Source organism: Phyllopteryx taeniolatus, chromosome 10 (genome assembly GCF_024500385.1).
Source record: "Phyllopteryx taeniolatus isolate TA_2022b chromosome 10, UOR_Ptae_1.2, whole genome shotgun sequence".
NCBI classification, from domain to species: Eukaryota; Metazoa; Chordata; class Actinopteri; order Syngnathiformes; family Syngnathidae; genus Phyllopteryx; species Phyllopteryx taeniolatus.
In genome coordinates this window covers 13,844,001-13,871,252 of record NC_084511.1, presented here as the reverse complement: position 1 = coordinate 13,871,252, position 27,252 = coordinate 13,844,001, and the positions used below count along the sequence as shown (strand labels likewise).

The 27,252-nt window shown below is 40.2% G+C and overlaps 1 protein-coding gene and 1 long non-coding RNA gene across 4 annotated transcripts in view; one reads left to right on the top strand and one right to left on the bottom strand.

Moving 5' to 3' along the window:
• Window positions 1–16,603, bottom strand: part of LOC133485001 (uncharacterized) — a 35,476-nt gene extending 18,873 nt beyond the window's left edge. The window contains exons 1-2 of the long non-coding RNA XR_009790574.1: window positions 16,533–16,603; window positions 16,342–16,368 (exon numbers count right to left, since the gene is read on the bottom strand). This is a non-coding gene — a long non-coding RNA (uncharacterized LOC133485001). The remainder of the gene's footprint in view (window positions 1–16,341; window positions 16,369–16,532) is intronic.
• frmpd3 (FERM and PDZ domain containing 3) overlaps window positions 1–27,115 on the top strand; it is a 104,546-nt gene extending 77,431 nt beyond the window's left edge. For 2 of the 3 annotated variants that reach the window (XM_061788283.1, XM_061788284.1), the window contains exons 4-15: window positions 1,533–1,578; window positions 5,780–5,884; window positions 10,620–10,727; window positions 12,199–12,330; window positions 14,488–14,607; window positions 15,229–15,365; window positions 17,714–17,840; window positions 19,403–19,492; window positions 19,624–19,803; window positions 19,907–20,042; window positions 20,621–21,505; window positions 22,089–27,115. In XM_061788283.1, coding sequence (XP_061644267.1) covers window positions 1,533–1,578; window positions 5,780–5,884; window positions 10,620–10,727; window positions 12,199–12,330; window positions 14,488–14,607; window positions 15,229–15,365; window positions 17,714–17,840; window positions 19,403–19,492; window positions 19,624–19,803; window positions 19,907–20,042; window positions 20,621–21,505; window positions 22,089–24,886 — 4,864 coding nt within the window. In that variant the 3' untranslated portion in view covers window positions 24,887–27,115. The remainder of the gene's footprint in view (window positions 1–1,532; window positions 1,579–5,779; window positions 5,885–10,619; window positions 10,728–12,198; window positions 12,331–14,487; window positions 14,608–15,228; window positions 15,366–17,713; window positions 17,841–19,402; window positions 19,493–19,623; window positions 19,804–19,906; window positions 20,043–20,620; window positions 21,506–22,088) is intronic. The other variant, XM_061788285.1, reaches the window with a different exon arrangement.
• The last annotated feature ends 137 nt before the right edge of the window (window positions 27,116–27,252 follow it).

The following is a 27,252-nucleotide window of genomic DNA, read 5'->3' as shown; positions in this document are numbered from 1 at the left end:
CATGGTAAAGCCTCTAGGGATTTCTTGAAGGCCCACTAATCAATAGAACTTCTTTAAATGACAAGAAATGAAAACTCATTCCGTTTTAGTGATTATTAACACAAGACGGTGTCAGTGGTAGCGTAGTGATACAGGCTGCTGCCTTTCTTGCAGCTAGCGCAGTTTCGATTTCCAGTCAGTGCCCCAAAACCCGGCTGCTCGAGCACCTCAGTGCTGGTCCTAACCCCAGTTAGCCCTAACCCCAAGGCCAAATAAATCATGCGAGCGACTCTTTGTGGTGACCCCTGATAGGAGGGCCCCAAAGAAAACTAAAACAAGATGCCTGAGTTTGACTCAGTCCATGATATATGAGAACAAAGTTGTCATGCTACCTAAAAAGTCTAATGCCATGAGAATAAAGTATTATCATTTTAGTCTGTAGCTCTTTCTAACAAACCGACACAAGCGTTTGCATATTTGCATTAAATTGATAATATTGATGATGGTTTCATTGTTTGTGAAACTAAAGTGCAACTTGACAAGATCCAAATATCACCTCAGATGTAATCTTCGTGTAGGCTCATAACATAACTTTATTCTCGAAATATTATTACGAGACATATATTGACATTTTCACACAACATTTTTTCTCGTAATACCTTTTTTACTTTTCAATATGGCTTTAATACTCCTTTGTACTTTCTAGCATTGTAATTGTGACAATGTACAACTACTTGTTATTCTTCACAGCAAACACTATAAATTTTTAAGAATATCTAATGTAAAGATTGGACAACACCATTAAAATTATTTAGCAGAGATTCTTTAAAATGTCGTATTCCCCTAAGTAATTTTTGTATGTGTTATGTGTGTTTAGCTCTGCAATGTTAGAGGAGAGCCAAGATGGTATGGACAGTGGTACCCTAAGTCCTGCCACACCTAGACAAGTCACCATCAAGCGGCACCCTACTCAAGGCTTCGGCTTCATTGCAGGCAGCCAAAGGCCCGTCATTGTACGCTCTGTCTCTGCTGGTTAGTCAGTGCCAATGGGCGAAAACTAAAGCCAGAAATAAAAGGAGTGACGGTTATATAGTTAAAGTATATGACTTTGTATGTTGGTTGTGTGCTGCCATCTATCTGCAGACGGACCTTCCTTTGGTAAGCTTCTCCCCGGAGATCAGATCTTGGCCATTAACGAGGAGACGGTGAGCGACGCTCCCCGAGAGAGAGTCATAGACCTTGTAAGGTAGCATCCTTTACTGTCCCAGGAGGGAGGGTGGGGGTGTTTAGGGCCAGGGGACCAACTGTCAGGCCAAGTGAAAAGTAAAAAAGAGCATAGATAAAACAAAAAAACAAAAAAATAGAGGGTGGCTTGAAAGGAACGTAATGTTCTTTTCCGTGATTGATACATGACCACAAAATGGTGGTTGAGTCAATCCTTTCATCGCTGAAGTACAGAGAGGAAATGGCAGATAGAAAGTGGCAAAGCTGTCCAAACACTGTGCTCCACATGGCATTACCTAACCCACTCCACTCTGCTGTGCTCCCCATAGACGCTGCAAAGACACTATTGTTCTCACTGTGCTGCAGCCTCATCAGGTGCGTAGAAGTAGCTTGCTCTCATCATTTCTTTCCATGCATGTCTTAACGGGCAAACCCACACATTAGGTGCTTAGTTATTAGAGTAATTTATCTTCTTGTAAACCTCTCAGAAAAGCTCCAGGTCATTCATTAAGAGCATCCATCCGTAATTTAATTGACTAAATAAACTTCACATTTTCAGCTCATAAAATGATGAGGTCAAAATGCAGATGGGTGTGTTTGCATTTTAAAGCAGAATGTGTCATGCTATTGTACAGTATGTCAGGAAACTGTTGCATTTACAGTATATGTGGAAATATGGTTTACCACGTACTGTAGGTAAACTGCAAAGGAAACTATACAGTGCTCCCTTACTGTCGAATGTGCTTTTTCACAGTCACAAAGAATCATAATCCCATCCATCCATTTTCTGTAGCGCTTAACCTCATTAGGGTTGCAGATGGGCTGGAGCATATCCCATCTTACTTAGGGCGTACACCCTAGACTGGTCGCATTACTCGAATGGCAAATTTGAGGATGAACTCAACTCAAACATCACTTCTCTGTATAAAATATGACATACATACAAGGAAAACGGGTAGCACAGAGGACAAGTAGCATGTCTGTCTCACAGTTGTGAGGTTAGTTGTTCAAATCTCACAGCCACGACTACTGGGTCTGGTGGCGTTCTTCCATTAACACAAGGAGGCCCAACTTTTGTAGAAGAGAAAATGTAGAGTACAATTCAGAGACCGTGTAACCTCGGGTGTCCTGTGGGGCGGTGCTCCGGGAATACGGGGTACCGGGCCCCCTAATATGGGCTGTTTGGTCCCTATACAATCGTATCAGATGGGTTTGCATTGACGACAGTAAGTCACATTTTTTTCAAATGAGGGCTGGACTCTGCCAAGGCTGCCCTTTGTCACCGATTTTGTTCATAACCTTTGTGGACAGAATTTCTAGGCGCAGTCAAGACTTTGAGTGGCCTCGGTTTTGTTTCCTCAATATTACATCTCTGCAGATGATGTGGTTCTGTTGGCTTCATCAAGCCGCCATCTCAAACTCTCAGTGGAGCGATACTCACCTGAGTGTGAAGCGGGTGGGATGAAAATCAGCATCTCCAAATCTGAGACCATGGTACTCAGTTGGAAAAGGGTGAAGTGCCCTCTGTAGGTCAGGAATGAGATCCTGCCCCAAGTGGAGGAGTTCAACTATCTTGGGGTCTTGTTCACAATTGAAGGAAGAATGGAGCGGGACATCGACAGGCAGATCAGTGCAGCGTCTGCAGCAATCCGGACTATGTATCAGTCTGTGGTAGTGAAGGAGCTGAGCCAAAAGGCAAAGCTCTCGATTTACGGGTCGACCTACGGTCCTACCCTCACCTATGGTCATGAGTTGTGGGTCGTGACCGAAAGAACAAGAATGTGGATAAAAGTAGCTGAAATGAGTTTCCTCCGCAGTATGTCTGGGCTCTCCCTTAGAGATAGGGTGAGAAGCTTGGTCATCCCAGATTGGGCTCAGAGTCGAGCTGCTGCTCCTCCACATTGAGAGGAGCCAGATGAAGTTGCTCGGACATCGTTAGAATGCCTCCTGGACGTCTCTCTGGTGAGCTGTTTCAGGCACATCCAGCCTAGAGATGGGCCAGGACAGGGAAGTCAGGGCATTACTGCTTAAGCTGCTGCCCCTGCGACCTGACACCGGATAAGCCAAAGAAAATGGATGGATTGATGAATTCAGGGAAAATAATTTGTAATGCTACAAGAATAAAAGCATTTGGACCAATACGAAGTGTGTCAGGAAGGTTCCAGGAGCATTGTCACGAAAGATATATTTCAAATCCAAAATGTAAACTTCTCATTTTAACCTTCAAAGTAATCACCCTGGAGGCTAAAGGCTGTCACACGCCGAGCGATGCGGCCCAACTCGCCTGAATTGTCACACAGTGCGTAGATTGGTAATTGTTTTCATGAATGGCCAATCAGTCTGCCACTTGTTTTGCCACGATTCAAAATTGTAATCACCATTGCAGCTTACAGCCAATCAAAATGCACATAAGCTTTCACTCATGCTAAAAACAAATTTGGGGATTTTAAGCCAAGCGAGACACTGAAAGGCTATAAAGCATCAAATTTTGTTTTACATCAATATTTAACAATATTTGTAATTTCTTATGTGCCTGTGGACGAAAAAGTGACAAATGTACGGCGCTGGGTAGTTCAAACAAATGAACGAGACTCCTTTAAAATATCCACAGACTCGCTTTTATTCTCACCCATGTCCACTCTCTTTAGCAACCCGCTTCTTCCTTAACTATTTATCTTTTTTTATATATATAGTTTAATAAATAAATAAATAAATAAAGTACATCCATCCATCCATCCATTTTCAGAGCCGCTCATCCTCACAAGGGTCGCGGGAGTGCTGGTGCCTATCCCAGCTATCATCGGGCAGGAGGCGGGGTACACCCTGAACTGGTTGCCAGCCAATCGCAGGGCACATACAAACAAACAACCATTTGCACTCACATTCACACCTACGGGCAATTTAGAGTCTTCAATTAACCTACCATGCATGTTTTTGGAATGTGGGAGGAAACCAGAGTGCCCGGAGAAAACCCACACAGGCACGGGGAGAACATGCAAACTCCACACAGGCGGGGCCGGGGATTGATGCCCGGTCCTCAGAACTGTGAGGCAGTCGCTCTCACCAGTCATCCACCATGCCGCTGATAAAGTACAATATACCGTATATACAGCATCAAACGCCTATACAGGCTCGCTGTTCAGGTCGGTCATATATCCAATCACTCAATTTGCAGGGTCAGTCACAACTCTCATTTTTATGCGATGGTCCAGTCCAATCGGGTTCGACAGCATCGCGCAGTGTGTTTTTCTAGGCCAGGAACAGTCAGATGCTCAGCGCTTTGTCATGGCGAGGATGCCGCGAGTTGAAGTAGAAAACTTGTAGTTTGTAGTTAGGGTTGGAAATATATCTTTTGTGAGACTAGTCCTGGAACATTTCTGACACACCTAGTGCACCTTTATTCTCCTACCAAAAGAATTTGTTTTCTCCTAAATATCAAAATAATATTGTAAAAAGTATTAATTCAAATCAGTGAATGTCAAAATTAACATACAAACAAACTCAACAGCAGCTAATGTCTCCTTTTAGAGACCTTTTATATTAATTGTCTATTATTATTTGTAGAATGTGTTTAAATATATAATCTGATTGATGATCGAACAAACCCAACAAAATAATAGAAAATATTTTTTACAATTACATCAAACTTTGTTGTAAATTTATCTGAGTTCTTTTAGTTACAACCTTTTTTTCTAGTAGTATTTCATAAAATGCAGTCACTACTGGTGTTAGTTGCTCAAAGGGCTTACATCATTTTTGTACTCAGCCCAACCATCCTAAAGGACCTACAGGTATAGCATCCAGATAGCCTATATTTCACTAATAAGTTATTTTTATGTATGTTTCGCTAAAGAAAATGAAACTCGCAGTCATTTCCAATAATATCAATCTGTTTTGGAGCAATGGGTAAATAATTAATTGGGAACGTTCCTTTTTCATCGCCCAAATCAATATGCCGCCATGTCTTGTTGTGACGTCAGCGACGGAGCTAGAAACCAAATTTGCTGCATAGCTGGTGTGGACAAAGGAATGTATTATCCTATAAAGTAGCAGTATTCAGTCATATTTTATATATCGTCGGGGCAGAATCCCCCCACCTCCACAAAAACAATTTTTCAGGAAATTAAAAATAATTTAAAACATAACGACATTTTGTTTGCGTTTCCAAACTCTGCTTTGTTCACTCGTTATTGTCTAAAAAAAACATCCACGCCTTCAACATAGGTGACAGTTTCCTCAGACGTGTAGAGTTCAAGAGCGTTTATAGAATTGATCTTAAGCTATTTTCACCACTTTAAATTGGTTACCATAATATTGTGTAAAAATAACATAAAAATAACACATGAAGGGGGGAATGACCAATACTATCGATTTGTGTGAATAAGTGGAATAAGTGCAAATGTTCACAGCATTAGAGAGGTCCTTTAAGAGTTTAAAATTTAAACCCTGATGGGAATTGTAGTTTTCGTATGTCAGCAACAATTTGCCAAACCTTTTTGTCTGCGACCTTCACTATAACTTTCTCATCCCTTTAATGGCTAGGGTAACTGTGATTTCTCTCTTTACTGATCCACAGTCACCTAAATCTGCCTTCATAAGTGCAGCCAAAAAGGCCCGTCTACGAACTAACCCACCTAAAGTGCGCTTTTCAGAGCAAGTGTCCATCAGTGATCCAGACTCAGTAAGTTTTTGCATCTCTGACTTGTGCATGCCAGCACCTATTGTTACCCTTTTCCTCAATCTCCCACAGCTCATTTATTTTGTTTGATCTGCAAATATCCTCTCTCAAGCCACTCTTCACAAAATGTGTGAGTGTGTGCGTGCATACATGTCTGTGTATCAAAGAGAAAGCTTTTGGGTGAGAAGTTTAGCCTTGAATAAACTGCTTTTCAGACAGTTCAAAATTCTCAGATGATAAGCGGTACAGAGAATGGATGGATGGATGGATGGATGAGCAACCAGAACTTCACAAAGTCACTCGACCTCACTTCTCCTGGTAGTCATTTGTCACAGTGTGAATGCTGGGAGACAACCATTCTCACACTGATGCTATTGTGTATAAAAACTTATTATGATTATTCCCTTGCTGGTTCAGTGCTTGATGACCACATAATCGCTCAACAGATTTAAACATAAATACCAAAATGATGGTGCACTATTACTATTACTTGAAGGACTTATTGGTTCTAGTTTCGTTTGAAAGCACTTATGTATTCAGCGGTCATATTTGGGTGTTATTTATGGATTGCTATTATACAAACCCATGAAAAGGTTTATTTATTTCCATAATTCCATTCAAAAAGTTCAACTTTAATAGATTATAGATTCAGGGCACAGTATTTCTTTGTTTATTTTTACATAATTTGGGCTTCCAGCTCCTAAAACCCACAAAGTCAGGAATTCAAAAAATGTGAATATTGTGAAGAAATCAGCCCAAATTTTGCAGGCCATAAATGTTTTAAACTGAGTGTCACACACTAATCATCTCCTAAACTCAAAGCACCTGCACAGGCTTCCCCAGGTGTCATTACATTGCTTCAGTTTGGTTCAATTGTCTCTGTTGAGTTCAATATGGGGAAGACTGCAGACTTGACACCTGGCGAGAAGACCATCATTGATACCCTCCATAGGATGGGTAAGCCACAAACGTTCATAGCTAAGGAGGCTGGCTGTTCACAGAGTGCTGTGTCCAAGCATATCAATGGAAAGTCTAGTGGAAGGACAAATGTGGCCGGAGAAGATGCATCAGCAAAAGAGATGACCGTGGGCTTCAGCGGATTATCAAAAAAGAGAAGATTCAAGAATCGAGCAGAGATCCAGAAAGAGTGGAATGAGGTGGGAGTCACAGTTTCAAAAACCACCACATTCAGACGTATCCGGGCTATAACTGTCGGGTTCCTCGGGTCAAGCCACTTCTGAGCCTAAGCCACTGTAGGAAGCGTCTCAACTGGGCCAAGGAGAAGAAAGACTGGACTGTTGGTCAGTGGTCCAAGGTCCTCTTTTCCCTTTCATTCGGGATGCAAGGTCCAAGGGTTTGGAGGAAGACGGGTGAAGAACAGAACCCAAACTGCTTGAGGTCCAGTGTGAAATATTCAGTCAGTCATGATTTGGGGTGTAATGTCCACTGAAGGTGTTGGTAAACTCTGCTTTCTTAAATCCAAGGTCACCGCAACAGTCTACCAGAATGTTTTAGAGGACTTCATGATTCCTTCTGCTGAGGATCTGCAGGACCTGCTGCCTGCCCATACTACCAGAAGCACCAAAACCTTGTTTGATGCCCATGCCATCACAGTGCTTGACTGGCCAGCCCACTCGCCGGATCTAAACCCCATTGAGAATCTATGGGGTATTATTATCAAGAGGAAAATGAAGGGCACCAGACCCAAAAACAAAGAACTGACAGCAAGCATCAAGGAAATCTGGGCTTCCATAACTCCCAGGCAATGCCGCAGGCTGATTGCCTCAATGCCAGAGCGCATCGAGGCAGTGATCAAAGCAAAGGGATTCCCAACCAAGTTTTGAATTCCTAATTTCGTGGGTTTTATGAGCTGGAAACCCAAATTATGTAAAAATAAACAAATAAATACTTGAAATTGTTTAAATTGTGGGCCCTGAATCTATAATCTATGAAAGTTTAACTTTTTTAATGGAATTATGGAAATAAATACATTTTTCCATGATATTCAAATGTTTTGGATGTTGTAACGACCCAGCAATATAGTCCTCAATTAATTGTAACTCAATTGACAGCATTCACACTAATTCATTGAGGGAAGTGTAAGTTTGAGTTTTTGTAACTGCAGAAAACAGCATGGATGATTCTTATCTTGCCATGTTTCCAAAAAAAAAGGAAATAAATCCACAGCATGTCTTTCTTGGTTACACTTTATAAATAGGGGACAGAGCGTTAAGTTTCTCATCACTTGGACCCAACAGATTTCTCCTAAGCTTGTTGGACAGGCGACTTGAACTTTAATTATAGCTGATTTTTAGAAGCTTGTTCGGCCTGATAGCATCATGCAAATGTCACAGTTTCCCTAATTACACCTTGAGATCATTATTGTCGATAAAAAATAAATTTGCTGGATCTCTTGTCTGACTTAAACTAATTTTCTGCTGCTCTTAGGAATCGACCCGGTTTGATTCGAAGCTACACAACCTTGAAAGGAGCTTTCGATGATAATTGCAACAATTTAAGACAAGACATTTGCAGATTAATCTCTGCCTCCACTGATGTAAACACAAGCTGCTATTGACAGGTTAAAAGCTCAGTGTTGTCAAGTAAGGAGAGATGAGGCCAAACTCCAATTTATCACGAACTGGAATGATACTTCATTATTCACAGAGAAACTAGTGAAATGTATAAAAAGAAGGGGAAAAAAAGATCCCAAATGTGCACTAAAATTGAACTCCCTGGCCCAAATGCCATTCATGTTTGGCTAATCCTTTTCAATAACCCCAGCATGAAATCTTATGAAAAGGTTTGTAAACGGACTCTTCACCCAATTCTCTGAGCTGAATAATTGAGAAAATTGTACAGAATATACCCAGAACAAGAGCTGGTAAAAGCCAACTGAATGATTACATTTACCAACAAACAGACTGTTGGGCATGTTTTGTGGACACAGATTTCCCTGTCAGATGCATTGTTGCATTAAATCTAAAAACTGTTATGCATTAAGTTTGAATTTTGTTCTAACAAACCAAAATATGAGATGTAAAAAAGGCTTGTTTTGATGTACATTTAAGGAGATTTCTTTCGCCAGATAAGTGTTTCCTCTCATTAAAAAACCCCAAGGTCTGTCGCACATTAAAAAACTTTATCTCATACATGCAAATCAGTCGCCTTTCGTCAAAATTCGCCGTTTTTAACTCAAAATAGGTCATTTACGTGAATCGTATAGATCCGATGAGTTTTTCCTGGAGGGTGGTCACCGTCGCTGACGTCAAAGGCTGTTTAGCCTGAATAGACCTTACCAGAGAGGCTGAGGTGTGTGATCCCCCTGTAGTTGGAACACACCCTCCGGTGCCCCTCCTTAAAAAGAGGGACTACCACCCCAGTCTGCCAATCGAGAGGCACTGTCCCCGATGTCCATGCGATGTTGCATAGGCGTGTCAACCAGGATAGCCCTACAACATCCAGAGTCTTGAGGAACTCCGGGCGAATCTCATCCACCCCCGGGGCCTTGCCACCGAGGAGCTTTTTAACCACCTCGGTGACCTCAACCCCAGAGATAGGAGAGCCCGGCTCAGAGAACCCAGACTCTGCTTCCTCATGGGAAGGCGTGTCGGTGGAAGTGAGGAGGTCTTCGAAGTATTCTCCCCATCGACTCACAACGTCCCGAGTCGAGGTCAGCAGCGCCCCATCCCAACTATACACAGTGTTGATGGCGCACTGCTTCCCCCTCCCGAGACGCCGGATGTGGACCAGAATTTCCTTGAAGCCGTCCGGAAGTCGTCCACCAATGGGTTCGGGGATTGCCGCCATGACAGGCACCGACAACCTTACGCCCACAGCTCTGGTCGGCCGCCTCGGCAATAGAGGCGCAGAACATGGTCCACTCGGACTCAATATTATACTTAATATTTTCCTAGAGGATGCATTTTGGATTAGCATTTGAAGTTGGTAATAGTGAAAAACGTAGTGAAACAGACAATGATTTTAGTCAATTCTTTTCCAGAATGAGTGCTTAGAGGATGATGCCATTCATGTGGCACAGCTTGAAGCAGACATCAGGTGCGGGTGGAGATGGGCCTGGCTCAAGTTGGAGGCCAAAACAAAAAAGCAAAGAAATTAGGAAAATTTTATTTTAATATAAAATTCAATTAAACTTGTACTTGAGCTGAGTAAATAAGGTTTTCTGCATGAATAATTCTTTTATTTTAATTTTTTGGCCTTATTGTAGTCTTCAGAGTTTTCCAGATTGCCGAATTTATGTTAAAATAAAAATGAAAAATCTCTACAGGGGACCGGGGAACAACCCCAGACCTCTCCAACAATGTTTTTTTTTCATTACCTTTTTCATGCCTTTGGTGTTTGCATGTCTGTTATTTGCCCATAATAACCACAACTGAGTCATACCTAGAAAACCTCGAGCGAGATAAAAAAATAAAAATTAAAAAAAGAGACCCAGAGAGGATGCCAATCATCTTCAGGAACAATGTACTAAACTGCACTGTGTTTCATAATCTATATTCACACTTTTCAAACAAGTGCTTTGAGTAAAAACTGAAAAATTGACTCCCCCTCTGTGCGGCACTCACACAAGTATGCAGTGAATGTCTTCTACCTTATCATAAAATTTTCTTTGCATGGTAGACATCCTGACCATAACAGATGCTGAATTCCTTACTGACAGAGATTGCAAGTGAGTACAACATCAACAACAAACATTGTCCCCTTCCATCGCTTTCAGACAATGCTGAAGGACGACTCCTTGCTACTCATACCCAATGTGCTGAAGGTGTTTTTAGAGAATGGACAGATTAAGTCCTTTACCTTTGATAGCCGTACAACTGTGAGGGTAAGTACCATAATCAGAATCGGAATAATCTTTATTTGGCAAGTGTGTCAGAAATATACAAGGAATTTGTCTCCTTTAGTTGGAGCCACTCTAGTAAGACAACAGAAAGACATTGTGACAAAACATACTTTTTGGACATAAGAACACACTACGGAGAGTCACTTTGCAATGAAGGGTTTCCAGTAACATGGTAATGCTGATACAATGACAGTTGTACAAATGATGCAGAGTCCTCAAGCACCACTACAGCTATGGAACATAATTTAGACTGCAAATCTAATCCACAGGGTTTCATTGTTAGAAAAGCCACAAATATCCTTTACGAGATTGGATCTCCACAGATTCATAAATTTTAATAATTACTTGAAGCACTTGTCCATAGGATGCAATGGCATCTATTGGGCACCCATCCCCTTGTAAGTATGTCCGAGTCTTCTGGTGTTACTACAGTGTAACAAACTTCAGCAATGTGACTGAATAGTTATACAACAGGACAGACTCAATTAACAGTATTTTGTATATTTAGACTCATTAAGGTGCTGACCACCTGACAGGCTCTTTGGAAACTCTCTGGTTTGGAGTCTTCTTTGTTTCCCATAACTGAAACTTTCACAAATGTGATTAAGAACCTAAAGCAACAAATGAATTCAGTCAGAGTCTTTTTAATTTGCCAAGAGAATCTGACATCTCTTAACTGAGTCATTAAATCGACTCTATTAGATTTCATGAATAAGCTCCTATAGAAAGGGAGAAAAGAGAAACTGCATTTACATTAAAGGAGAGATGGAAACTGTCCCTTGTCAGCATAATTACACTAAATGGAATTTCATCACAATAGGAAGGCGAGGATCAATCAAGAATACTGCGGATTAAATCAATGGCGCATCAGAATGCACAGTGCACAGACATTAGCATGTCTGTCAAGCAAAGCTTTTCTGTAGCATTCTTGGCTACAGTTCATACACTTTTGTGGCCCAGTTGATTGGACAACTTTTACGCTATTCACGGCAAACCCTAGAAGCCTCTACAGTAAAACTGCTTGCTCTTGCTTTTAAGAAATAACAATTCCTCACAATTAGAGCGTCTCAAACTAAAAGCAAGAGCCAAACCCCATTAACATGTCAGTGCTACAAGATATCTCACATGTCTAATAAAACTAAACATTGTCCAATGAAACTCATCTGGCCAAGAGCAAAAGTTTGACTGCAACCCTCAAATATTTAGCATGCACTAACTGTGCAGCATGGAGAATATAAAAGGAAGGTCTCCATTGCTCAAAATGACAAATATGACATTGAAGTATAGGTTAAGGAAGCACCCATCACTATGATATGACTATGACAAAGTGGTCTGAATAAAAATACAGTTAATCCAGGGTGAAAATTGCCTCTTTACATCAAAGTATTTGTTGCGGTATTCCTACGGTGAATATTTTTTTCTGTTTAATCGGTTCCCACCACTCTCCATCCAGGATGTGATCTCCTCCCTGCAGGACCGCCTCTCACTGCGCTACATTGAGCACTTTGCCTTGGTGCTAGAGGCAGGCGGTCTTGAACAGAGTCAAAAGTTACTTCTGCTGCAGGAAAACCAACCCCTGACGCACGTAAATACAACATGTGTAAAAATACAGTGGAACCTTTAAAGTCAAACAAACTTGTCCGTGATGTTCGTTGACTTCCAAGTTGTTCCGAAACAAATTTTCCTTTCGAAGGTCATGCAAAGGAAATTCTTATAAAACTTCTTAACTGCGCAGGCAATGTTTAAAGTACTGTAATTTCTCGTGTATAATCAGAAGAAGAATCATCTTTATTGTCATGAACATAAATATAATGAATATAATGCACATTTTTTCCCCAAAAGAAATTGTCCAAAGTCAATTGTACGCATTATACATAGGTATAGGGGCAAACGGAAAAAACTTTCACATTTTATAAATGTATGCCGCCATCTAGTGGTTATGAAGAAGTTGTACACTTTCATTCCAAAATGCCACTGCCACCTAGAGGTTATGAGAATGGTGTACACTTTCATTCTAATATTCCACCGCCACCTAGTGGTTATAAAAAAGGTGTAGCCTACACTTTCATTCCAATCGTATGTTTTTTTTTAAATATGACTGACTGACTGAACAGCAACCATCATTCATTTATTTCTTATGTTTTGTTTAATGATAATGCTTTTCTTAAATGCTTTACCGTTTAATTTGAATCCCATTAAAATAAAATAAACTGTGTTTCGTCTGGTCCTTCATGTTTTCTTTAAAGAATTGTACCCATCTTACAAATTCTGCCTGGGTAATCAAATATATAAGCACAACTGTGTGTTTTCTAATTTACTAAATAAAAGCAGGGCTGTGAATTTCAAAATGAGAACAAATAAATTATAAAAAAGTATTACGTTTTCAATAAAGTGCTTAACTTCAGAATAATTCTTTGAAAAAAAACCTAACAAAATATAGATAATACTTCATGTTTTGATCATAGGGGTAGAAGCAAAATCATGCATTGTAAAAATGCATTATACATAGATAGAAGGGTTTTCCAGAATTTTGAGGTCAATTTTGGGGGTGCGTATTATACATGGGTGCGCATTGTACACGGGAAATTACGGTAATATTCAACAGCACCAGTTGTTTGGCAAGAGCCGTTAAATACTGTAAAATACATCGAAAACAAAGTAAAACGACTCACCCTTTGACAATGGCTGATAAGACCCATAGGGTCTGATTTACTAAAGGTTTGTGGATGCAAAAACAGGAGCAAACTTGATTGTTAATGCAAACAGATGTGGAAGATAATCTACTAACTCGGCACTCCCAGGATTGCGTTTGTCAGTAGCTGGGGATGATGCTGCGTTCAGAATGAACCGATCACAGTCAAACTCATGTTAAATGAAAGTCAGCACACAACTGCCACCATTTAAAGCACTCCAAATAATGTTGGGCTATCTAATGGGCTTTTCATGACATTTTTGGGGGGGTTTTAGAAGAAGCCTGAAGGTTTTGTGCCAACACTAAATGTTGAATGATTTATAATTCCATCCACCTTGACCAAGGCCCTAGTTCCAGATGAAGAAAAGCAGTCCATAGCATGTGCACTCTAGCTACACATTTAGTCTGTCAACAATGACATAACAGCTCAACTTCTGGCTTGTTGATTACAAAAATTAGAGTGGTACAAACGCAACTTTCTACGGCTTTTTACTGATTAGTGTTTTTATAGCATAATAATTCAAGCTGTTCAAAATGTTACTGTTCCACTTGTCTGTCACACTTTCCTAAAAAGGAAAGATTTCAGCTGTTGCTGCATTTTGTTTCCTGACTGTACCAAATGTGAACCTAACCGTGAAGTAAAAATCTAAGTTCGTACTGAACAGTGATTTTGGGCACACCGTTATAACCCTAGCAATTATACATTGGTGTTGGTTCGCCATTAAAACGAGCCCACTGAGGGAAACCATAACAAGGATGAAAACAAGTTCGTCACCTCTGCTTGAAATGCTCACTGAGCAGAAGTCTCACAAGATTTGCGAACATCTTATGTGGCATCACACACGATGATGGTTTGTGCTGTTTGATTATTTAGGGATATTTGACTCAAAATATTTGGTTTGAACTTCAAATTTTAATACTTTTGGAGTGTTAAACTTTAGAGGTTCCACTATAGGACTACAAAGACTACATAAGATGCATTTTAAATGTTTTCAACACTGTTCAATTATGAAAATAATATTGTGAGAGATGTGTTCTCTCTTTCCACAGGTGGTGCATAGAACATATTTCCAAGGAATGAAGTGTCTGTTTCGCATCTGCTTCTTCCCCAAGGATCCAGCAGACCTGCTGAGACGGGACCCTGCTGCATTTGAATACCTCTACATTCAGGTAAAGAATTGGATTAAAGAGGGATCAAACAGTCAGCCATTCAATATCATGCTACTGTTTGAAATCTGTCCCTACCAAGAGCAGGCTATACCACAGGCTGTTAAATGATATCCTGGACAGCTATGTTACCCAGGAAGGGATGGTTTTAAAGGGTTCATCTTCAGTCAACTGCATCTTTTTCCGCATATTTTGAGGGATTGACGCGAGGGCTATTCATTTTGAATGATTTCTGAAACAAGATGACTCTTTTTCAGATGATCTTCCTCAAATGTTGTAGGAATATTGCTCTAGTTCAGAACAAATTGTGCTTGGTGCTCATCAATTCACAGACATTACACAGTCATCTTTGACATTTTCTTGTTCCATTAAATGATTTGTCATCTTGGCTGATTTTAATTCCAAATGCACGTTAAAAATGATACTGACGAGTCAGACCTAGGAAACCTCATTCAATCACAATCACATTTACCGCAACATATCTAACATGATTAGCAGTTTGGAAGTCTTAGCAATTAGCAGTAGCATTTAAACTAATGGCATGACTTAGACAAAGGTCCCAGTGTTTAATAGCACTGGTTGCAATTAGTAGTGTTCAAAGAATCACATATCATGTCCTCACAGAATCGCAATGATGTAATCAAGGAGCGCTTTGGCATGGACTGGAAATCTGACATCACATTACGATTGGCTGCTCTCCATATCTACATCACTGTGTCCTCAGCAAGGCCCAATCAGAAGATCTCCCTCAAGCACGTAGAGTAAGTCCACGAATTTTTTTTAAAAATGATTAAATAAGCAAAATGTGAATTATCTTTTTTTTTTAATCCCACTAACTATTCAGGCATGAGAAACTGCTGACTGATACAATAAAACCTCTTATGTTGCACACCCGTTAAGTTGTACAGTTTGGAATTTGTACAAAATTTGCCTCTAGTCGCACAAAACCTCAGAGCTATAACCACCATCGTACTATGAGCCAAAACATTTGTCTGGTTTTCGTGGTGTTAGAGGCAAAGCAAAACGTAGAAGATCAAAGTGCAGGGGAGCAGCGAGGCAAGGCAGGAGTGTGGGATTCTCAAAAATGTATTTAATTTCAAAACCAAAAAAAAAAAAAAATGCAAACAAGCCTCATGGAATCAAACACTAAATAGACGAAGCCCCCCCCCCCCCCCCCCCCCCCCCTCCCAAAAAAATTATATAAATTCAAAGTAACAAAGAAAAATGTGTATGGGCTGAAATATGTGCCAGCAGGAACTGAATTTGAATCATTTATATTTGAATTTCTGAGATAAACATTGACTATACTCTATTATCCCATTCTATGGCACCATTGATTCTATGGCCAAATTTCAGCCCTCTGACCTTTGACTTTAACAGTTTTGTCTTTGGTGGAAAACATCAAAGTCCAAAAAAATGTCCCCCCAAAAAATGGACAACGGATGCATTAGGGCTGGACTACAATTAATTCATGTAAACTCCCTCAATTCATTTGAAACGGCACTGTCTGCTGTCAGTGCTATGTGCTGTTTCTACCCCAAGGTGTCAGTATAACCTAAGGCATGGAGTTCAATGCCTGGGTGACGTTATGCTGGGGAAAAAAAACGGAAAGACGACTTAGTCACGTCGGTGTGATATGTTCTTTCCTATGTTCAAAAGGCAGCACATTTTTATCTCTTTCTGACCATATGATGTATTCAACAAAGGTTAAGGATAGGTGGAAAAAGGTTAACATACTGTAGCTGAGTCGACTTTCCGGAGTCCCTATATCACGTGATGAAAAAAAGAAGGTGCTGATTAGCCGAAGAGGAAATCAAAGTATATCTATCTATCGATCAATCTAGCTTGCTAGCTAGCTATCTAAAGTAGGAACATCCTTATTAAAGGAATGAAGAACAGTAATTTACTCATTTACTAAGCAAACTCACATTGAATGTAGCATGACTACAGCATGTTAAAATGATGATCGATTGCTATTCCTTACAGTCCCCGGATGTCCGTCACAGCTAATTTGAAATGTAATTTGTCGAACTAAATCTGAAATGATCAAACTGAATGTGAAAATATATAATTTGAATTTTCATTGCGGGTAAAAAAAAATAATCTTAACTAATCTTAAACTAATAAATTCAATTTCAAATTCAGATTCAGTTTTTCAATGCATTGTTTCAAATTAAACAATACAATTCCAAAATTATGTTTTTTCAAATCCAGTTTTTGAATGCAATTATTCAAGTGTATAAATTCCACTTCAAATATAAATGATTCAAATTCAGTTCCTGCTGGCACATATTTCAGCCCATACAAATGGAAACAAAAAAATGAGCACTAAGTAACATGGGCTATGAAGACAGACAATGCAGCAACAAGGACTGAAAGAAACCAGGGAATAAATACAAATTGACGAGACAACGAAGAACAACTGGACAAGATACGCGTGGCTGGAGGGAGCTGATTGGGTGACACAAGGTGGAGGACTGACAAGAACAGGTGTAAAACATTGACAAGGGAAAAACATGGAATGGAATTTTTTAAAAAAACTAAATGTAATTAAACAAAAACACAAACCATAGCAGCAATGTGGGAGTCGCACACTAAAGAGACACACAAATCTTAATTCAAAGTCACAAGGAAACACATGGAAAACAACTCAGAAAGGAATTGTAATTCTGCAAGTGCATTTATATTTTAGATTGATCCCAAAATTATTTGATTTTCTTCATGGGATAAAGTATATCTATCTATCGATCAGTCTAGCTAGCTAGCTAGCTATCTAAAGTAGGAACATCCTTATTAAAGGAATGAAAAACAATAATTTACTCATTTAGTAAGCAAACTCACATTGAATGTAGCATGACTACAGCATGTTAAAATGTTACTAAAAATGTAGCCTATTGTACCATTAATAAATGTTTCATGCTGACGACAATTTGACATGAGACCAAATTATGTATATGTAATTTCAAATTGGAATTGTAGGCCAACCTGCATAAAAGAACAGATTGCATTCATTTTGCTGAGAAACCCATCACTATCTTTAAAACCTCAACCTCACTAAATATTTGTGTTATTTATCTTGTATTCCACTAACACTTTTTCTCTGTCACAGAAAGGAATGGGGTCTCGAGCCTTTTCTTCCTCTCACTCTGCTCCCAACGGTCAAGGAGAAGAATGTTTGCAAGATTCTGTCACAGTTGTTGAAGACCTACCAGCATCCGCCACCATCAGGCAGCAAGGTACTACGACTGATAACACTAAGCCTGTTACACCTAAGTCAACTAAAGGCTTTATTTATGTTCTCACTCCACACCCATGTTGTATAAATAATCATAAACTTTCTCCTACATACTGTATATGCCGTAAGTGAGGCCTTAATAATGACTTGACAACTGTGGTATTTGTTAAGAACATCAATCTTTGGCTACACAATGACATATGGACACGTCAAAGTGTCATCCTAGCACACGTGTCAAACTCAAGGGCCGGGGGCCTGATCAGAATCAGAATCAGAATCAGAATCAGAATCATCTTTATTTGCCAAGTCCAAAAAACACACAAGGAATTTGTCTCCGGTAGTTGGAGCCGCTCTAGTACGACAACAGACAGTCAATTGACAGAGAACACTTTTGAGACATAAAGACATTGACAAAAAAAAACAGTCGCTGAGCAGTAAAGGGTTGCTAGTTATCTGGTAATGCCGGTACATTATTATTATTTTTTTGACAATTGTGCAAAAAAATGCAGAGTCCTCTAGCACTTAGAGCAGTTCGAATGACTAATATTGCAATAGTCCGGTGCAATAACCATTGTGCAAAGGGCGCTGAGACTTCAAGGAGTGTATGCAATTTAAAGTGACAAGTGCGATAATCTGGGACAATGTTGATTGTGCAAATGTTTCATCATTTTATGTGGCCTGTGAAAGAAAATCATCTGCGTCAACTTCCATGATTCTTGACATTTACCAAAATTGCAAATTGTCATACAGTAAATAATTATGTTGGGATATTTCAAGCATTTTTTTGTTTTGGTTACCAAATCCCTTTTTATAGTAACTAACTGTAGAACAATAGTCAAACAACCTATTATCCAACCTTGACTTCTGATTTGAAAACTAGCTATCCATCCATTTGTTGTGTACAGTGTATATGTAATCATATGATGAAGTGATTAAACAATTGTGGTTTCACAGTTATAATGGCACTCTGAGGAAAACCATAACTATAATGTGGTACACAACAAAATGAGTTTGACTCCCCTGTGTCATACATTAGAGGAATTTAAAAGGAAATGTTTAACTCTGTGTGGTCTTATAGAATTACAGAAATATTTTTCAGTGATTGGAAAAGTATCATATATATTATATATATAGTATATATTGCTCGATTGCATGATTTTTAAGACGCAATGAACCAAAAAATGTGAGCACTGTGTAGCTTTTAAAATGGAAAAAAATAGTTGATTAATTAAGCTTGGAAAATCGATAAGCCTTTAAATGTAATTTGTATATTTGGCAGTTCTGTTACTTTATGGCCATTTTTCTTACTGCTAAGTCTTGCCGATTTTCTAAGCATATAGCACTGTAACAACAAATCACCACAGAGGGAGAAAAAAAAAGCTATTGTTGTTTATGGCCTGCCTGCTAAGTCTGCATAAAAGCCAGCCCTGCAGCTTTGAAAAGCCTAAGTAGTTTGGGATGGAATTGTTGCATAAGCATTTATTACAACATGTGTGGCGCAACAGTGGCACCATGAGGACATGTCGATGGATGAAGTTCTATCGTGTTTTTACCACTTGGCAGGTGCCTCCTCTACAAGGAAAGCTGCAGTACTTACGTGTCCTCAATGATCTCCCACCTTTTGGAGGAATACTGTTCAACACGGTTGGACTGGTAGTACATTTTGAGTCTATTTCTACAATAACAGAAGAACTGCAGTATTTAAGTCAGAAGTATTTGCAACCTACTGGAATTTTGTAAATTAAAATATCTGACTATAGTAAATACCCTGGATTTATCTACAGGATGAGAAACAATCAGCCACAACACTACTGGTGGGTCCTCGACATGGCATCAGTCATGTGATTGACCTGAAAAACAACCTCACAACAGTTTTGACTGAGTTTAGTAGGATATCGAAGATCCAGCTTCATCGAGAAAGCCAAGGGGTGGCTCGTGTGGAGGTGTCAATACACGAGGGCAAGGTATTATGACACATTCATACAAGTTTCGGTTCAAGAATATATTAAATACCATGACACACTCCTTGTCAATGGTTGACATTTCTTTGCCTGCAACCCTCTGCAGCCCCTGGTGCTACTCATGGAATGGCCAGATGCCAGTAATTTTGCATGCCTCATTTCGGGCTACTACAAACTGTTTGTCGACCCCAAAAGGAACATCTACTTCAGGATCTCTGGTCAGTCTCATCTGACCAAGACAGGTATGTTGGAAGGCTTCTGGATTTATAGCAGTTCATTGCAAACTAAAATTTGACCGCAGAACATATGTAATTGTCTAAAACATTCATAGTATTGTAAAGCACAAGTCACAATACAGTAAATGAATATGACATTTGTTGGCTTGGATTTTGATGGATTGAAATAACAGGCAACAGTTGAATTAACATCCCATGGCACCATACTCTGTCTGTCATCATCTTGGCTCATCAGAATGATATACTCATTCCTTTTACTGCAAGCCAACCATGATATTACAGAATTCTAGTGTGCAACCTTTCACTTTGATCACAAACATTTGTTGGAGCATGAACAAATCCCCTGCCATATGCTGTGTCTACCTGTAGTCTGCATAGAAGAAGGATTGTCATACCATTACATTCCACCCACATCTAAAGCTGAAAAAAAAAAAAACTAACTTTTAACATCCATCTCTGAAATAACAAATATTCCCCATGAGACCACCAGCTGTCCGCCTCTGCTTTCCCATCTGGATCTTCTTAAATCAAACTCATTTGTAAATGCCTCAAACTCTTCACTGCTCTGACAATTCTATCCCCAGATTACAGAAGCTCCCACCATTCACACCCACGTTCTGGGACAACTGGCTTTCCAAGTGGAGGGCGGAGAGGGGACGAGAGAGAAAGCTTGCACAGGGAGTCAGGGTCTTCAAGGGCCATAGCACCTGCAGAGTCTCAGCATCTAGGTCTGTGCCATTTCCACCTTCAAGAGCAGTTTCAGGAGCTCCAAACACACCCTGAAGCTGAGCTTGACATCAATGAGAACTTTATTTCCCAGGAGGCCCCTGAGCGGCCCCGCACCAAGTCAGACCCTACGCAGCAAAGTACAGAGGATGTAGCTGTGGTGTCAGTGAGCCCACCAGTGGAGAATGCCGGATTCAGAATCCGTGCCCAAACAATGGCCCAAACTCAGAAAACACCACAGTACTTCTGTGACTCCTGCAAAGATAGGCACAGGATGGAGGATTTGTCAACAGCAGTAAGCAGTGGTCGAAACACAGGAAAATCTTGCTCGAGTGGTTGCGCTTCCAGAAAAGGGGGTGGCGTTGATCTCATGGCCCTGCTGCCCCCCGGGAATGAAGAGGACGATGAGGAGGAGCCGCCCAGTGGAGGCGGAAAGCTGCAACTACCACAACCAGCGATTGCCGCCCCACCACCTGGCTTCAGAGACAACAGCTCAGATGAAGATGACTCAAAGAGAGGGAGGAAGGCTCCAGCCGGTGTCAGGACAGATGTCACTACTATGAAACAACACCATATAAAAGAGGATGTACCTGTGACACTTATTGATAACGTGGCCACGAGAACAGTCCGAGATCATGCACAGGAACTTGACGATGCTTTGGTATCCACCTTACAAGCTCTAGAGGCTTTGGCAGCTTCTGAGGACTACCCTCATCACCACCACCAGCCAACACAGACTGCAGGTCAACAACCTCAGTCATGCTATGGTCCACACCTCAGTAATAGTAATCTGATTATCATACTACTAAACATTTGCGGTGTAGAATCCCCTCTTTTTTGCTACACTGTAATGGCAAACAAATCTCCTTTAAGCAGCAAAAACACACAAAATGTGAAATACCGAATTTAGCTTGGTACTTTGACCAATTTGTGAATTACAAGAATTCATCAAAATTAGATCAAATGTGAGACAAGAGACAAAAGTCTTAAAAAGCCACAACAGCTGATAATACAACTCCATGCAAAATTCAACCGATTATTACTTTCTACTAAGAATATGATACTGGCTTATCTTGGCACATCTATCACACAAACACATGCATTGCGTGACAAATGTACAATTCTCTCTCTGGGCCAAGAAACTCCCATAATGCAGTGATCACTCAGAGGGGCAAAAACTGAATCCTTGAGGGATTTTGTGGAAAAGTTGTTTGTCAAATTTATGTTTTAGTAATAGTATTTTAAATAGTTACTTAATCTAAGTATATATGTTCTTCAATGTTTGATGATCATCCTGCTAATGTGCTTTTATGTATTATTCCTCAGGGCTTATTGTCCTGGCTGCCATTACACCAGAATCATCGTTGGATTCGGGCCATGAGACCAATTCCTCTGAACTGACAGATGTTTCTGAGATGGTCTCAGCAATGAAGCAAAACCAAAACCAAGCCTACCTGCTAGCACACCATATTAGCAAGGAAAGTCGCCTCTCCCGCCGTGATTTCCCCTTGGCTATCCCTGGCTGTACAGCAAAGACAATAGGGACAGGGGCATTTTCTGTGGGTCAGATCCGTGCTGGATGTTCACCCAAGCAAGTAATCCTCAGTAAGACTGTTCCCTTTAAAGTCAGCCCCAGTCAAGAGTCTGGAATTGTCGGTGTTGTGACAGAGCAGAGAGGCAATCAAGATACCGTTCCCATTGAACAGAAACTAGAAATGAAAGCAAACTTTGCTTCTACTAAAGCAAATATCCCTGATACGCCATCTAAATCACCTGAAGAACTTAAAGTGTCTGATGTTTCACCTTCAGTTCCAGTCACTAAAGATCCAAAGTTATCCAGTGCTTCAGGGGAGACAGAGAGGCTAAATCTTCTCAATGGCGTAAAGGAGAAGTCAACACCACCTCTTCATATAGACAAAGCCTTATCTGTTCTTTTACCCGTAGACAGAAATGCCTCAGCCAAGATTCCCCAGACCAATGATATGTGCCAAGATGCCGAGACTGCCTCTAGCGAGACCATGAAGCCTTCAAGCTCGACAGAATTTCTGCCAGTCGATGATCTATTCTGCACATGCCCAGTGCAACAGGAACCTGGGTCCCAGTTAAGAATTAAAGATCCACAGGTTCAGAAAGTAGTGGTGTTTCAAACCTCATCTCCTACAGATGATGAGCGTCTTCGAGCAAAAGGCCTCTTCATGGCTAACAGCAAAGAAAATACAGTTAGAGTGGGGATAGAATGTAGTTTGGCAAAACCTAGTCCTACAGTACAAACCAAGTACTCCCCTCATTTGCCTCTAACATCAGAAAGAAAAGAAGGAGCTGAAAGAAAGTTAGATGGTGCCTTTGGCAAATCTCATTCTGAATCACAGATATGCGCCACAAAGTCATTACCTAATTTAGAAGACAAAACACAGAGCCCCTCTTTAGAGAGATTATCTACTCTACCAACTAAAGAATCAAAAAAATTGGGCAGTGTAAAGGGGAAATCCCAGCGCGGTGCCCCTTTTTTGAGCATTAGAAATTTACTTTCAGCGACGTTCCCAGCGAGAATGAGAAGGGAAACAGATGAGCGAAGGGCTCAACTGCAAAAGGTTCGTCAGTATGAGTTGGAGTTCTTAGAAGAGCTTCTGAAACCCAAGTCCTCGAAGGGAGAATTTTTGCCCCAAGGATCCTCACCTGTACCCTCAGGGACTCCTTGTGCCTGTCAGCTACGTACCAGCCCTGTCCTAAAAGCACCAGGTATCTCCAGGGAACAGCGACGCAGCTGTGACTGTAAGAGGATGTGTAGGGGTATTAGACTGCCTGATACACCAGTTGGCTCTGCGGCAGAAACACAAAATAGAGGCAGGGAGATAACTACTGCAAATACCCCTCCAACAGTCTCCAAAGCACCTCACAGTGAAGGTGCTACAAGGCAATCTCAGAACTTAGAGGTCAAGACCGCACGGATACGTTCCATCAGCCTGGAGTCGAGGGAGCCAAGGGCAGAGCATGGCACCTGCTTGCCCACCTGTACCTCACAAACAAACTATGTGGAAACACCACAAAACAAGAAGCTCCAGAGGCGATATAGCATTGGAGAGCTCGATAACAGTACTAACACACCCGTTTATGCAGAGGTAAAGCCCAAAACCAAGAGTCTTGAGAAAGAGATGGAGCGAGTCAGAGCCACAGGATTAAGACTGCCGACTCCGGTGGAGCCAGTTCATACACAGTCTCTTCAGGCAGACGGAAAGGGGAAAAAAGGTGTGTTTTATATTCAGAGCAATGAGTTACTATGTGAAAGTAAAGAAGAGAGCGGGGAGGTGCTGCTGACCTTGCCCAGTGAAGACAGCGATGACAAGGATAAATGCTGTTCATTCTGTTTCTGCTACCGGAAATGTGAGGCAACAGAGGAGAGCAGTGAGAAGGATGAGCTCTCATATTCAGTACCCCTTCAGGTTCTTCCAGGCATGGAGCTGGACTCGAGTACATTTCCTGTTGTCAGCAAAACCCTGCAGGTTCTTAATGCAGAAGACTTCAATGGAGAGGAAGACACAGAGAAAGAGTCACAGGCACAAGAGATTGACTTAAGAGCTTGCGGTACACTGGAGGGAAGCCTGGCGCGGGTTAAGGCTCTACAGGGGAAATCCTTCAGCTTACCTGATGGCTTCCTAAACGCCCAGTTGGATGCTAATGAATTACTGGCCATCCTGCGACAGTGTGCTAACAGCCCGAAAGCCGAGGGTGAGGTTCATCTTCAGCCCTCACGGATTACAGAGTACAAGCAGGAACTGGCAGTGCGCTTCAAAGAATTCCGAGCATCATGTCGGCGAGTGGCAAGCGTGGAAAAAAGCCCAACTTGTATGCTTGCTGTTGTCACATCCAGCTTTCAAGTGCTGTGCGATTTAACCCAGACCTTCATCAAACTGGTCAGAGGGGTTCGCACAGAGACTCAAAGACAGCAGCTGTTGAGAAAAGTTGAGGAAGTAGCTATTAACTATACTTTGCTCCTTCGCGCAGCAGAAGAATCGATGGGACATTCAAGCAGCCTGCCAACAAAAACAATTTACCCTCAAGTGTCCTCCGACACCAATAAGATGAGCTCACTCACTCGACCCATCAAAGTTCTTCCTGCCAAGTAAAGATAACTGGTGGGATTATGATCAAATCTAATACAAGATCATTATATATTCATTGTTTACATTTTAACTGAATGTGCAATGGATACTGTGGATGCAGCTGTTCCATCCCATGTTTACAGGCCCCAAGGTAGCCTTGTGGATATTGCTCTGAAATGTAAAGATACACCAAACTAATGCACAAATGAATAGAATAGTGAAACAGGGCTAATCACCCCATCAGTATATTATCAAAACAAATGAGTCAATATAGTATAATATTTTATATGTAGTGTAAATTTGAGTTGCGTCTACTTAGAAAGTACGTAATATAACATTTTGTGGAAAAAAAGATGATGGATATATTTAAAAAGTAATAATTTTACAGAACTAAATATAATTTAAAAATATATATGCTCTGGACAAAAGTATTTGAGATTTTGTCAAGTAGCGACTGCTGTAGAGTGCATAGTTTAAAGCAGTGTTTGGTTAAATGGTACTATGTCGGTATGGAGCTAAATGTTGTAATGAAAATTTGACATTGCTGTTGGCTATGTTGGACATGCTGTAGTTAGGACATAAGTGACACTGCTGGACAATGAAAAACACTCAGAGCCAAACGCAACATATAACACTTAGTCATGCCGGCCTTGTTGGTATGCACACACCTGCAATGGGTATATGTAGCAGAGATCCAGGAAACACATCTCCTCTGGACAATAACATCCTATTGAGAAGGGGTACCCTCACGATACTTAATACACGTGTATTTAACACCATTCTGCTTCATATGCTACCTGCATCTTACTACTCACTTCTAAAATAAGCCGGTTCAATGTAAATGGCTATCCAGGCTTAATTAAAGGATACAACCTTTTTAGAGATTGTGCAAAATCACTGTATACTGTAAAATATTATATAGTTTGAAACAATCCCATCCACAAGCAATGGAATAAGATGAATACAATAACTTTGCACAGCTTCTGAATTTAGAACTCAAGATGAACTATTGTGTAATTCATTGTTTTTTATCCCATCTTCTGCTTAAATATTCATTTGAATCTACACAAGTTTTCCATTATTTTCAAATCTAGCGCTTTCATAGAATCCCTTGTCACGTTACGTTGTCAGGCGCCGTATAAACTTGCTTTCTGTGTGCTGTTTTACATTGTGCAATCTAGGAAGTATATAAGAAACACACAAAGTAGTTTTCTATGTATTTTAATAAAACTAACACATCCCCCCAGTGTCTGAAATCTTCTTTGTGTCTCACCCTCTTGTTATCACAAATGAATCAAAGAAACTCTTACAAGCTGTGCTGACTTATTGGACAATGTTCAAAGGTCTGTGTAACAGAACTGTGACAGCCACGCTTCCGAATTCTAATCGGTACAAAAATACATAAATATAAAAATTAAAAATTAAAAACACAAAAAAAATTAAAAGATTAATTAATTAAATTAAAATTTAAAGAATTACAATCTGTACTTGTGTTATGTGTTCCCTTTATTTTCATGACAGTGTTCAGAAAATTACTACAGTAACCGTAGAAATTTATTTTATAAACTCAACAGCCTCCAAATATCCGCATATTTTTTTCTATGTACCCATTGCTCACAATGCATATACTGAGAATTTGACAAAATCATGTTGGACATGCGCTCTTTTCACAGCGTGTCTATTATTGTTGTTGCGGATTTTTTCATAAACATATACTGTCCTGTTTCATTGCTCTTCGTCAGTTCTCTTCCCCTTGGGAACTGTTTTTTATTAGAGGTTTTTGCATTCTACAGTGGAAAACAACAAAGACTGTGGCAATATGTAAAAATTTGATTCTGTATAGAGATGAACTGCTCAACATTCTAAATGTAAATATTAAGACAGTGATAAGAAATGCTTGACAAACACTGGATAAGATTTAGCTTTTAGATTTTGTACCAATTTCAAATAATAATGTACCATACTGTCAAAATAGAAAGCCACATTTAAAAGAGTATAGTCAATTAAAAAGCATGAAACTTTCAATCATTTATTTTTATAAATACAAACATACCTGTCAATGATCTTGGCAATATGATGAACATCATTGTTTTGCTGTGTGTCACTGTCATTCACTCAAAAAGGCCCCCGTGGTGAAATTCATTGCTTTGTTGTTGTTTTTATATGCACCTATTCATTCCTGTCTTAGTTTACGATCCGTGATAGTCACTGTGGTCTTCTGTCTGTGTTAACTCATGTTATGTTTTAAGAGAAATAAAGGACATCCAATAAACTCCTTCAGATATTTGGAAATTACATTTCATGGCAAAGATGTGTCACAGTTCAAACACAAAACTTTGACCCACAAAGTGCTTAACATATGTCACACTTAAACTAATATGATGCCATGA